At 43.4% G+C, this 15,642-nt stretch overlaps 1 protein-coding gene across 1 annotated transcript; it reads left to right on the forward strand.

Moving 5' to 3' along the window:
- Positions 1–3,274: 3,274 nt before the first annotated feature.
- Positions 3,275–8,853, forward strand: LOC137180802 (mucin-21-like). Its single transcript, XM_067586048.1, has 8 exons — positions 3,275–3,621; positions 3,848–3,972; positions 4,126–4,190; positions 4,295–4,497; positions 4,638–5,317; positions 7,114–7,273; positions 7,767–8,431; positions 8,671–8,853. The coding sequence occupies exons 1-8, from the start codon at positions 3,357–3,359 to the stop codon at positions 8,851–8,853; spliced, it is 2,346 nt and encodes a 781-aa protein (XP_067442149.1). The 5' UTR covers positions 3,275–3,356.
- The last annotated feature ends 6,789 nt before the right edge of the window (positions 8,854–15,642 follow it).

The following is a 15,642-nucleotide window of genomic DNA, read 5'->3' on the forward strand; positions in this document are numbered from 1 at the left end:
ACACAAACACAACTCAGCTTCCACCAACCAGCCAGGAAACATCTACAACAAAAATATCCTCACCCACAGAGCCACAGTCTACATCTCGGACAATGGCGACAACCACAGGAACTACTGAATCAATGTTGTCAACCTCAACACTCACCACAAATGAAGTTACCAAAGCTACCAACCCTGATCACTCCACAACTTCCAGTTCCCCCACAAATACAGAGGTTTCACCCAATTCACCCTCTTTATCCCCTACAATAGCCACTCACACAAACACAACTCAGCTACCACCAACCAGCCAGGAATCTTTTACAACAAAAATGTCCTCACCCACAGAAACACAGTCTACATCTGTGACAATGGCGACACCCACAGGAACAACTGAATCAATGTTGTCAACCTCAACACTCACCACAAATGAAGTCACTACAACTACCAACCCTGATCAGTCCACAACTTCCAGTTCCCCCACAAATACAGAGGTTTCATCCAATTCACCCTCTTTATCCCCAACAATAGGCACTCACACAAACACAACTCAGCTTCCACCAACCAGCCAGGAATCTTCGACAACAAAAGTGTCCTCCCCCACAGAGCCGCATTCTACATCTGTGACAATGGCGACACCCACAAGAACAACTGAATCAATGTTGTCAACCTCAACACTCACCACAAATGAAGTTACTAAAGCTACCAACCCTGAGCACTCCACAACTTTCAGTTCCCCTACAAATACAGCAGTTTCACCCAGTTCACCCTCTTTATCCCCTACAATAGGCACTCACACAAACACAACTCAGCTTCCACCAACCAGCCAGGAATCTTCTACAACAAAAATATCCTCACTCACAGAGCCACAGTCTACATCTCGGACAATGGCGACAACCACAGGAACAACTGAATCAATGTTGTCAACCTCAACACTCACCACAAATGAAGTTACTAAAGCTATCAACCCTGATTACTCCACAACTTCCAGTTCCCCCATGAATACAGAGGTTTCACCCAATTCACCCTCTTTATCCCCTACAATAGGCACTCACACAAACACAACTCAGCTTCCACCTACCAGCCAGGAATCTTCTACAACAAAAATATCCTCCCCCACAGAGCCACAGTCTACATCTCGGACAATGGCGACAACCACAGGAACAACTGAATCAATGTTGTCAAACTCAACACTCACCACAAATGAAGTTACTAAAGCTACCAACCCTGATCACTCCACAACTTCCAGTTCCCCCACAAATACAGAGGTTTCATCCAATTCACTTTCTTTATCCCCTAAGATAGGCACTCACACAAACACAACTCAGCTTCCACCAACCAGCCAGGAAACATCTACAACAAAAATATCCTCACCCACAGAGCCACAGTCTACATCTCGGACAATGGCGACAACCACAGGAACTACTGAATCAATGTTGTCAACCTCAACACTCACCACAAATGAAGTTACCAAAGCTACCAACCCTGAGCACTCCACAACTTCCAGTTCCCCCACAAATACAGAGGTTTCATCCAATTCACTTTCTTTATCCCCTAAGATAGGCACTGACACAAACACAACTCAGCTTCCACCAACCAGCCAGGAAACATCTACAACAAAAATATCCTCACCCACAGAGCCACAGTCTACATCTGTGACAATGGCAACAACCACAGGAACAACTGAATCAATGTTGTCAACCTCAACACTCACCACAAATGAAGTTACCAAAGCTACCAACCCTGATCACTCCACAACTTTCAGTTCCCCCGCAAATACAGGAGTTTCATCCAATTCACCCTCTTTATCAACGACAATAGGCACTCACACAAACACAACTCAGCTTCCACCTACCAGCCAGGAAACATCTACAACAAAAATGTCCTCCCCCACAGAAACACAGTCTACATCTGTGACAATGGCAACACCCACAGGGACAACTGAATCAATGTTGTCAAACTCAACACTAACCACAAATGAAGTTACTACAACTACCAACCCTGATCACTCCACAACTTCCAGTTCCCCCACAAATACAGAGGTTTCATCCAATTCACTTTCTTTATCCCCTAAGATAGGCACTCACACAAACACAACTCAGCTTCCACCAACCAGCCAGGAAACATCTACAACAAAAATATCCTCACCCACAGAGCCACAGTCTACATCTCGGACAATGGCGACAACCACAGGAACAACTGAATCAATGTTGTCAACCTCAACACTCACCACAAATGAAGTTACCAAAGCTACCAACCCTGATCACTCCACAACTTTCAGTTCCCCCACAAATACAGCAGTTTCATCCAATTCACCCTCTTTATCAACGACAATAGGTACTCACACAAACACAACTCAGCTACCACCAACCAGCCAGGAATTCTCTACAACAAAAATATCCTCACCCACAGAGCCACAGTCTACATCTGTGACAATTGCGACACCAACAAGAACTGAATCAATGTTGTCAACCTCAACACTCACCACAAATGAAGTTACTAAAACTGCCAACCCTGAGCACTCCACAACTTCCAGTTCCCCCACGAACACAGAGGTTTCAGCCAATTCACCCTCTTTATCCCCTCCAATAGGCACTCACACAAACACAACTCAGCTTCCACCTACCAGCCAGGAAACATCTACAACAATAATATCCTCCCCCACAGAAACACAGTCTACATCTGTGACAATGGCAACACCCACAGGGACAACTGAATCAATGTTGTCAACCTCAACACTCACCACAAATGAAGTTACTAAAGCTACCAACACTGATCACTCCACAACTTTCAGTTCCCCCATGAATACAGAGGTTTCGCCCAATTCACCCTCTTTATCCCCTACAATAGGCACTCACACAAACACAACTCAGCTTCCACCTACCAGCCAAGAATCTTCTACAACAAAAATGTCCTCCCCTGCAGAGCCCTCCCCCTCCACACCTGCTGTCAGTATTCAAACAACAATAGCAACTGAGAACACATCTCAGCTTCCTATAAGCAGTCAGGGAAAATCAAGTGCAACTTCTACAATCCCTCCAATTACCACACTGTTGACAACCAGACAGGAACTCTCTATATCAACCAGTACAGTTACACCTACAACAACTGTATCCACAGAGTCACATCTGCCAACTGAGTTCAACTCATCGCAGTCCACGGCTTCCAAGCACACCTCACAGACAACTAATGTCGTGACACAAACTTCTTTTCCACCTACTCCTACTGTCAGACCACAATCAAATTCTACAGTTACAAGTCATACACCTACTACAGTTTCCTCGAACACAACACCTTTGACAAAACCTACTGCTGCATACACAAGTGAAGAGACAACTAATGGAAAAACAAGTAGCAATCCACAAACATCTTTACCAATGACACAAACTTCAAAGGCTTTGACATCAGCAGAAATCATCAGCTCAAACACAGTTAAAACATCTACCTCTATACCTCCCTCAAATGCCACTGTCACTGTGACAATACCATCTACAACTCCTCAGTGCAGAGATGAGGACTGTCAGTGTAACGGGGGAGAGTGTATATTCAACACGACACTAGGCAGATGTCACTGCCATTGTCAAGAATCAGTCTATGGAGATTCCTGTGTTTTTGGACAGAACAACACCAACCCTAATATTGGTGAGACTTTTTCTTCCCAACTACAGTTCTCCATAATAATGTTTAAGATGAAAATAACTTTTGAACGCAGAGATAAGTTTTAAGCTTTTAGCAATATGGTAATTTAAAATTTATTTTCTGTTGGAAGTGATATTTCTCACAACATTGAATGTAAAATGTTACTGAAACGTACATATCATGTTATTTCAATGTTAATATAAGGGTGTTATCTATCCTTTTTTTTCAGATACCGGAGCAATACCAATTCGACAAGTAAATGTTACAATGAAAATCGACATCACTTTTGTGGATGCTTATGAAAATTTAAACTCACCTGAGTCATTGAAGTTCATCAATACGTTAACAGAGGAGGTAGAGAATTCTTTATTGTGGCATGACTTAATGATTTTTACACAATAAGTGATCTCACTTCAGAGTATTTACCTCTGTCTTACAACTAATAACTAAATATTATTTACCAGGCAATAATAGCAAATGTCACATCTGTCATGTTATCATTTCCAGCTCGAAGCTCTGTGCAAAGAAGCGGATCCACTGGCCTTTAAAAAAGTTCAAATCAAAAAATTAATGTAAGTTTGTTTTACACTTTTCTGATAAAATTATTTGAATGATTACTTTTTATTCAAGTAGAAGTTGTTTTCATTGTTAATAAATTTCTATTTTCCTGTTGTAGACCAGGAAGTGTTGTTGCAGAGAGTGTAGCGGAGTACAACTATCTGAACAATGAAACACAAATCCACTTTGTCAACAATGAGCTAGATGGTGTGTTGACCAACATCTTGAAAGACACAAGCAACCTCAATAAGATTTCTCGGGCATTTGATAATGCCAGTGTGCAGTTAAATGGACTCATTTTCCAGTCACCTGAGATTAAAAGTAAGTGACTATAAGTCAACTCTGAATGTGTATTTCACATATTGCTTATTTGATTCTAAATTCAATTTCTCAAAATTTCTAATTTGTGTGATGATACTCATACAAAATGATTAATACGTAACGTTTTTTTTATCAATCAGATATCACAGACCTGAAGCCTTTTGTTAACTGCAGTCGGTTTGCTAATTACACTGCTGAGATTAGTAATGGTCAATGGCAGTGTGTCGGACCTTGCAAAACAAACCCTGATTACTGTCATCAACATGGGGAATGTGTTAATGACATTCACAAAGGGCCCATTTGCCTGGAAACATTTACAACACCAACCAGCCAGGACTCTTCTACAACAAAAATGTCCTCCCCCACAGAGCCACAGTCTACATCTGTGACAATGGTGACACCCACAGGAACAACTGAATCAGTGGTGTCAACCGCAACACTCACCACAAATGAGCTTAGTAAAACTACCAACACTGATCATTCCACAAGAGCCACCAATTTACCAACAAATACAGAGGTTTCACCCAGTTCACCCTCCACGTCCCTGCCTTTAACCACTGATTTTAGTCAAACATCTCCTGGACTCAAATCCGAAACACCAACTAATCCAGATACAACTCAGCTTTTGCAAAGCAGCCAGGAAACATCTTCAACAAAAGTGTCCTCCCCTGCAGAGCCACAGTCTACATCTTTTACCACGGTGACACCCACAGGAACAACTGAATCAAAGGTGTCAACCTCAACTCTCTTCACAAATGAAGTTACCAAGAGTACCAACTCTGATCATTCCACAACTGTCAGTTCCCCCACAAATACAGAGGTTTCACCCAGTTCATCCTCCACATTCCCTCCAATAAGCACTCATATGAACACAACTCAGATTCTGCTAACAAGCCAAGAATCATCAACAACAATAATGTTCTCAACCACAGAGCCACAGTCTACATCTGTTACGACAGTGATACCCACAGGAACATCTGAATCATCAGCATCATCCTCAGTACTCACCACAATTGGAGTTACAGCAACTATCAACACTGATCATTCTACAACACCTAGGAATTTCCCGACAAGTACAGAGGTATCAACCAGTTTACCTTCCAGAATCCCAACAACCAGCACTCACACAAACACAACTCAGCTTCCACCAAGCAGCCAGTTATCATCTACAACAAAAATGTCCTCCCCCACAGAGACACAGTCTACATCTCGGACAATGGCAACACCCACAGGAACAACTGAATCAATGGTGTCAACCTCAACACTCACCACAAATGAAGTTACTAAAAGTACCAACACTGATCGTACCACAACGTTCAGTTCCCCCACAAATACAGAGGTTTCACCCAGTTCATCCTCCACATTCCCTCCAATAAGCACTCATATGAACACAACTCAGATTCCGCTAACAAGCCAAGAATCATCAACAACAATAATGTTCTCAACCACAGAGCCACAGTCTACATCTGTTACGACAGTGATACCCACAGGAACATCTGAATCATCAGCATCATCCTCAGTACTCACCACAATTGGAGTTACAGCAACTATCAACACTGATCATTCTACAACACCTAGGAATTTCCCGACAAGTACAGAGGTATCAACCAGTTTACCTTCCAGAATCCCAACAACCAGCACTCACACAAACACAACTCAGCTTCCACCAAGCAGCCAGTTATCATCTACAACAAAAATGTCCTCCCCCACAGAGACACAGTCTACATCTCGGACAATGGCAACACCCACAGGAACAACTGAATCAATGGTGTCAACCTCAACACTCACCACAAATGAAGTTACTAAAAGTACCAACACTGATCGTACCACAACGTTCAGTTCCCCCACAAATACAGAGGTTTCACCCAGTTCATCCTCCACATTCCCTCCAATAAGCACTCATATGAACACAACTCAGATTCCGCTAACAAGCCAAGAATCATCAACAACGATAATGTTCTCAACCACAGAGCCACAGTCTACATCTGTTACGACAGTGATACCCACAGGAACATCTGAATCATCAGCATCATCCTCAGTACTCACCACAATTGGAGTTACAGCAACTATCAACACTGATCATTCTACAACACCTAGGAATTTCCCGACAAGTACAGAGGTATCAACCAGTTTACCTTCCAGAATCCCAACAACCAGCACTCACACAAACACAACTCAGCTTCCACCAAGCAGCCAGTTATCATCTACAACAATAATGTCCTCACCCACAGAGACACAGTCTACATCTCGGACAATGGCAACACCCACAGGAACAACTGAATCAATGGTGTCAACCTCAACACTCACCACAAATGAAGTTACTAAAAGTACCAACACTGATCGTACCACAACGTTCAGTTCCCCCACAAATACAGAAGTTTCACCCAGTTCATCCTCCACATTCCCTCCAATAAGCACTCATATGAACACAACTCAGATTCCGCTAACAAGCCAAGAATCATCAACAACAATAATGTTCTCAACCACAGAGCCACAGTCTATATCTGTTACGACAGTGATACCCACAGGAACATCTGAATCATCAGCATCATCCTCAGTACTCACCACAATTGGAGTTACAGCAACTATCAACACTGATCATTCTACAACACCTAGGAATTTCCCGACAAGTACAGAGGTATCAACCAGTTTACCTTCCAGAATCCCAACAACCAGCACTCACACAAACACAACTCAGCTTCCACCAAGCAGCCAGTTATCATCTACAACAATAATGTCCTCACCCACAGAGACACAGTCTACATCTCGGACAATGGCAACACCCACAGGAACAACTGAATCAATGGTGTCAACCTCAACACTCACCACAAATGAAGTTACTAAAAGTACCAACACTGATCGTACCACAACGTTCAGTTCCCCCACAAATACAGAGGTTTCACCCAGTTCATCCTCCACATTCCCTCCAATAAGCACTCATATGAACACAACTCAGATTCCGCTAACAAGCCAAGAATCATCAACAACAATAATGTTCTCAACCACAGAGCCACAGTCTACATCTGTTACGACAGTGATACCCACAGGAACATCTGAATCATCAGCATCATCCTCAGTACTCACCACAATTGGAGTTACAGCAACTATCAACACTGATCATTCTACAACACCTAGGAATTTCCCGACAAGTACAGAGGTATCAACCAGTTTACCTTCCAGAATCCCAACAACCAGCACTCACACAAACACAACTCAGCTTCCACCAAGCAGCCAGTTATCATCTACAACAAAAATGTCCTCCCCCACAGAGACACAGTCTACATCTCGGACAATGGCAACACCCACAGGAACAACTGAATCAATGGTGTCAACCTCAACACTCACCACAAATGAAGTTACTAAAAGTACCAACACTGATCGTACCACAACGTTCAGTTCCCCCACAAATACAGAGGTTTCACCCAGTTCATCCTCCACATTCCCTCCAATAAGCACTCATATGAACACAACTCAGATTCCGCTAACAAGCCAAGAATCATCAACAACAATAATGTTCTCAACCACAGAGCCACAGTCTACATCTGTTACGACAGTGATACCCACAGGAACATCTGAATCATCAGCATCATCCTCAGTACCCACCACAATTGGAGTTACAGCAACTATCAACACTGATCATTCTACAACACCTAGGAATTTCCCGACAAGTACAGAGGTATCAACCAGTTTACCTTCCAGAATCCCAACAACCAGCACTCACACAAACACAACTCAGCTTCCACCAAGCAGCCAGTTATCATCTACAACAATAATGTCCTCACCCACAGAGACACAGTCTACATCTCGGACAATGGCAACACCCACAGGAACAACTGAATCAATGGTGTCAACCTCAACACTCACCACAAATGAAGTTACTAAAAGTACCAACACTGATCGTACCACAACGTTCAGTTCCCCCACAAATACAGAAGTTTCACCCAGTTCATCCTCCACATTCCCTCCAATAAGCACTCATATGAACACAACTCAGATTCCGCTAACAAGCCAAGAATCATCAACAACGATAATGTTCTCAACCACAGAGCCACAGTCTACATCTGTTACGACAGTGATACCCACAGGAACATCTGAATCATCAGCATCATCCTCAGTACTCACCACAATTGGAGTTACAGCAACTATCAACACTGATCATTCTACAACACCTAGGAATTTCCCGACAAGTACAGAGGTATCAACCAGTTTACCTTCCAGAATCCCAACAACCAGCACTCACACAAACACAACTCAGCTTCCACCAAGCAGCCAGTTATCATCTACAACAATAATGTCCTCACCCACAGAGACACAGTCTACATCTCGGACAATGGCAACACCCACAGGAACAACTGAATCAATGGTGTCAACCTCAACACTCACCACAAATGAAGTTACTAAAAGTACCAACACTGATCGTACCACAACGTTCAGTTCCCCCACAAATACAGAGGTTTCACCCAGTTCATCCTCCACATTCCCTCCAATAAGCACTCATATGAACACAACTCAGATTCCGCTAACAAGCCAAGAATCATCAACAACGATAATGTTCTCAACCACAGAGCCACAGTCTACATCTGTTACGACAGTGATACCCACAGGAACATCTGAATCATCAGCATCATCCTCAGTACTCACCACAATTGGAGTTACAGCAACTATCAACACTGATCATTCTACAACACCTAGGAATTTCCCGACAAGTACAGAGGTATCAACCAGTTTACCTTCCAGAATCCCAACAACCAGCACTCACACAAACACAACTCAGCTTCCACCAAGCAGCCAGTTATCATCTACAACAATAATGTCCTCACCCACAGAGACACAGTCTACATCTCGGACAATGGCAACACCCACAGGAACAACTGAATCAATGGTGTCAACCTCAACACTCACCACAAATGAAGTTACTAAAAGTACCAACACTGATCGTACCACAACGTTCAGTTCCCCCACAAATACAGAAGTTTCACCCAGTTCATCCTCCACATTCCCTCCAATAAGCACTCATATGAACACAACTCAGATTCCGCTAACAAGCCAAGAATCATCAACAACAATAATGTTCTCAACCACAGAGCCACAGTCTATATCTGTTACGACAGTGATACCCACAGGAACATCTGAATCATCAGCATCATCCTCAGTACTCACCACAATTGGAGTTACAGCAACTATCAACACTGATCATTCTACAACACCTAGGAATTTCCCGACAAGTACAGAGGTATCAACCAGTTTACCTTCCAGAATCCCAACAACCAGCACTCACACAAACACAACTCAGCTTCCACCAAGCAGCCAGTTATCATCTACAACAATAATGTCCTCACCCACAGAGACACAGTCTACATCTCGGACAATGGCAACACCCACAGGAACAACTGAATCAATGGTGTCAACCTCAACACTCACCACAAATGAAGTTACTAAAAGTACCAACACTGATCGTACCACAACGTTCAGTTCCCCCACAAATACAGAGGTTTCACCCAGTTCATCCTCCACATTCCCTCCAATAAGCACTCATATGAACACAACTCAGATTCCGCTAACAAGCCAAGAATCATCAACAACAATAATGTTCTCAACCACAGAGCCACAGTCTACATCTGTTACGACAGTGATACCCACAGGAACATCTGAATCATCAGCATCATCCTCAGTACTCACCACAATTGGAGTTACAGCAACTATCAACACTGATCATTCTACAACACCTAGGAATTTCCCGACAAGTACAGAGGTATCAACCAGTTTACCTTCCAGAATCCCAACAACCAGCACTCACACAAACACAACTCAGCTTCCACCAAGCAGCCAGTTATCATCTACAACAAAAATGTCCTCCCCCACAGAGACACAGTCTACATCTCGGACAATGGCAACACCCACAGGAACAACTGAATCAATGGTGTCAACCTCAACACTCACCACAAATGAAGTTACTAAAAGTACCAACACTGATCGTACCACAACGTTCAGTTCCCCCACAAATACAGAGGTTTCACCCAGTTCATCCTCCACATTCCCTCCAATAAGCACTCATATGAACACAACTCAGATTCCGCTAACAAGCCAAGAATCATCAACAACAATAATGTTCTCAACCACAGAGCCACAGTCTACATCTGTTACGACAGTGATACCCACAGGAACATCTGAATCATCAGCATCATCCTCAGTACCCACCACAATTGGAGTTACAGCAACTATCAACACTGATCATTCTACAACACCTAGGAATTTCCCGACAAGTACAGAGGTATCAACCAGTTTACCTTCCAGAATCCCAACAACCAGCACTCACACAAACACAACTCAGCTTCCACCAAGCAGCCAGTTATCATCTACAACAATAATGTCCTCACCCACAGAGACACAGTCTACATCTCGGACAATGGCAACACCCACAGGAACAACTGAATCAATGGTGTCAACCTCAACACTCACCACAAATGAAGTTACTAAAAGTACCAACACTGATCGTACCACAACGTTCAGTTCCCCCACAAATACAGAAGTTTCACCCAGTTCATCCTCCACATTCCCTCCAATAAGCACTCATATGAACACAACTCAGATTCCGCTAACAAGCCAAGAATCATCAACAACGATAATGTTCTCAACCACAGAGCCACAGTCTACATCTGTTACGACAGTGATACCCACAGGAACATCTGAATCATCAGCATCATCCTCAGTACTCACCACAATTGGAGTTACAGCAACTATCAACACTGATCATTCTACAACACCTAGGAATTTCCCGACAAGTACAGAGGTATCAACCAGTTTACCTTCCAGAATCCCAACAACCAGCACTCACACAAACACAACTCAGCTTCCACCAAGCAGCCAGTTATCATCTACAACAATAATGTCCTCACCCACAGAGACACAGTCTACATCTCGGACAATGGCAACACCCACAGGAACAACTGAATCAATGGTGTCAACCTCAACACTCACCACAAATGAAGTTACTAAAAGTACCAACACTGATCGTACCACAACGTTCAGTTCCCCCACAAATACAGAGGTTTCACCCAGTTCATCCTCCACATTCCCTCCAATAAGCACTCATATGAACACAACTCAGATTCCGCTAACAAGCCAAGAATCATCAACAACAATAATGTTCTCAACCACAGAGCCACAGTCTACATCTGTTACGACAGTGATACCCACAGGAACATCTGAATCATCAGCATCATCCTCAGTACTCACCACAATTGGAGTTACAGCAACTATCAACACTGATCATTCTACAACACCTAGGAATTTCCCGACAAGTACAGAGGTATCAACCAGTTTACCTTCCAGAATCCCAACAACCAGCACTCACACAAACACAACTCAGCTTCCACCAAGCAGCCAGTTATCATCTACAACAATAATGTCCTCACCCACAGAGACACAGTCTACATCTCGGACAATGGCAACACCCACAGGAACAACTGAATCAATGGTGTCAACCTCAACACTCACCACAAATGAAGTTACTAAAAGTACCAACACTGATCGTACCACAACGTTCAGTTCCCCCACAAATACAGAAGTTTCACCCAGTTCATCCTCCACATTCCCTCCAATAAGCACTCATATGAACACAACTCAGATTCCGCTAACAAGCCAAGAATCATCAACAACGATAATGTTCTCAACCACAGAGCCACAGTCTACATCTGTTACGACAGTGATACCCACAGGAACATCTGAATCATCAGCATCATCCTCAGTACTCACCACAATTGGAGTTACAGCAACTATCAACACTGATCATTCTACAACACCTAGGAATTTCCCGACAAGTACAGAGGTATCAACCAGTTTACCTTCCAGAATCCCAACAACCAGCACTCACACAAACACAACTCAGCTTCCACCAAGCAGCCAGTTATCATCTACAACAATAATGTCCTCACCCACAGAGACACAGTCTACATCTCGGACAATGGCAACACCCACAGGAACAACTGAATCAATGGTGTCAACCTCAACACTCACCACAAATGAAGTTACTAAAAGTACCAACACTGATCGTACCACAACGTTCAGTTCCCCCACAAATACAGAGGTTTCACCCAGTTCATCCTCCACATTCCCTCCAATAAGCACTCATATGAACACAACTCAGATTCCGCTAACAAGCCAAGAATCATCAACAACAATAATGTTCTCAACCACAGAGCCACAGTCTACATCTGTTACGACAGTGATACCCACAGGAACATCTGAATCATCAGCATCATCCTCAGTACTCACCACAATTGGAGTTACAGCAACTATCAACACTGATCATTCTACAACACCTAGGAATTTCCCGACAAGTACAGAGGTATCAACCAGTTTACCTTCCAGAATCCCAACAACCAGCACTCACACAAACACAACTCAGCTTCCACCAAGCAGCCAGTTATCATCTACAACAATAATGTCCTCACCCACAGAGACACAGTCTACATCTCGGACAATGGCAACACCCACAGGAACAACTGAATCAATGGTGTCAACCTCAACACTCACCACAAATGAAGTTACTAAAAGTACCAACACTGATCGTACCACAACGTTCAGTTCCCCCACAAATACAGAAGTTTCACCCAGTTCATCCTCCACATTCCCTCCAATAAGCACTCATATGAACACAACTCAGATTCCGCTAACAAGCCAAGAATCATCAACAACGATAATGTTCTCAACCACAGAGCCACAGTCTACATCTGTTACGACAGTGATACCCACAGGAACATCTGAATCATCAGCATCATCCTCAGTACTCACCACAATTGGAGTTACAGCAACTATCAACACTGATCATTCTACAACACCTAGGAATTTCCCGACAAGTACAGAGGTATCAACCAGTTTACCTTCCAGAATCCCAACAACCAGCACTCACACAAACACAACTCAGCTTCCACCAAGCAGCCAGTTATCATCTACAACAATAATGTCCTCACCCACAGAGACACAGTCTACATCTCGGACAATGGCAACACCCACAGGAACAACTGAATCAATGGTGTCAACCTCAACACTCACCACAAATGAAGTTACTAAAAGTACCAACACTGATCGTACCACAACGTTCAGTTCCCCCACAAATACAGAGGTTTCACCCAGTTCATCCTCCACATTCCCTCCAATAAGCACTCATATGAACACAACTCAGATTCCGCTAACAAGCCAAGAATCATCAACAACAATAATGTTCTCAACCACAGAGCCACAGTCTACATCTGTTACGACAGTGATACCCACAGGAACATCTGAATCATCAGCATCATCCTCAGTACTCACCACAATTGGAGTTACAGCAACTATCAACACTGATCATTCTACAACACCTAGGAATTTCCCGACAAGTACAGAGGTATCAACCAGTTTACCTTCCAGAATCCCAACAATTAGCACTCACACAAACACAACTCAGCTTCCACCAAGCAGTCAGTTATCATCTACAACAATAATGTCCTCACCCATTGAGTCACAATCTACATCTGTGACAATGGTGACACCCACAAGAACTGAATCAATGTTGTCAACCTCAACACTCACCACAAATGAAGTTACTAAAGCTACCAACCCGGATTACTCCACAACTTCCAGTTCCCCCATGAATACAGAGGTTTCACCCAATTCATCCTCTTTATCCCCTACAATAGGCACTCACACAAACACAACTCAGCTACCACCAACCAGCCAGGAAACATCTACAACAAAAATATCCTCACCCACAGAGCCACAGTCTACATCTGTGACAATGGTGACACCCACAAGAACTGAATCAATGTTGTCAACCTCAACACTCACTACAAATGAAGTTACTAAAGCTACCAACCCTGATTATTCCACAACTTCCAGTTCCCCCATGAATACAGAGGTTTCACCCAATTCATCCTCCTTATCCCCTACAATAGCCACTCACACAAACACAACTCAGCTACCACCAACCAGCCAGGAATTCTCTACAACAAAAATATCCTCACCCACAGAGCCACAGTCTACATCTGTGACAATGGTGACACCCACAAGAACTGAATCAATGTTGTCAACCTCAACACTCACCACAAATGAAGTTACCAAAACTACCAACCCTGATCACTCCACAACTTTCAGTTCCCCCACAAATACAGCGGTTTCACCCAGTTCACCCTCTTTATCCCCTACAATACGCATTCACACAAACACAACTCAGCTACCACCAACCAGCCAGGAATTCTCTACAACAAAAATATCCTCACCCACAGAGCCACAGTCTACATCTGTCACAATGGTGGCACCCACAGGAACAACTGAATCAATGTTGTCAACCTCAACACTCACCACAAATGAAGTTATTAAATCTACCAACCCTAATCATTCCACAGCTTTCATTTCCCCTACAAATACAGAGGTTTCATCCAATTCACCCTCTTCATCCCCTACAATAGGCACTCACACAGACACAACTCAGCTACCACCCACCAGCAAGGAATCATCCACAACAATGATTTCCTCACCCACAGAGCCACAGTCTTCATCTATTACAACAGTGACACCCACAGGAACAACTGAATCAATGGTGTCAACCTCAACCCTCACCACAAGTGAAGTTAGAAAAATTAGCACGACTGACATTTTCACAACTAACAATAATCCAACAAGTACTGAGGCATCAGATAGTTCCCCCTCCAAATTTCCTCCAATAAGCAATCACACAAACACAACTCAACTCTCACCAACCAGACAAGAATCATCCACAACAATAATGTCCTCAACCACAGAGCCACAATCTACATCTGTAACAATGGCAACACCCACAGGAACAACTGAATCAATGGTGTCAACTTCAATCCTCACCACTAATGAAGTTACCAAAACTACCAATGCTGATCATTCCACAAGAACTATCAATGTCCCGACAAATGCAGCGCTTTCACCCAGTTCACCCTCCACACTCCCTCCTTTAGCCACTCATTTCAGTCAAACATCTCCAGGACACAAATCCGAAACACCAAAAAATCCCGATACAACTCAGCTTCCACTAAACAGCCAGGAAACTTCTACAACAAAAATGTCCTCCCCGGCAGAGCCCTCCCCCTCCACACCTGCTGTCAGTATTCAAACAACAATAGCAACTGAGAACACATC

Source organism: Thunnus thynnus, chromosome 4 (genome assembly GCF_963924715.1).
Source record: "Thunnus thynnus chromosome 4, fThuThy2.1, whole genome shotgun sequence".
Lineage (NCBI taxonomy): Eukaryota > Metazoa > Chordata > Actinopteri > Scombriformes > Scombridae > Thunnus > Thunnus thynnus.

Coding starts and splice junctions, on each gene's coding strand:
- LOC137180802 (XM_067586048.1), top strand. CDS start 3,357: ATGACACAAACTTCAAAGGCTTTGACATCAGCAGAAATCATCAGCTCA. Junction 3,622..3,847: donor CAACACCAACCCTAATATTG/GTGAGACTTTTT, acceptor CTTTTTTTTCAG/ATACCGGAGCAATACCAATT. Junction 3,973..4,125: donor TCAATACGTTAACAGAGGAG/GTAGAGAATTCT, acceptor TATCATTTCCAG/CTCGAAGCTCTGTGCAAAGA.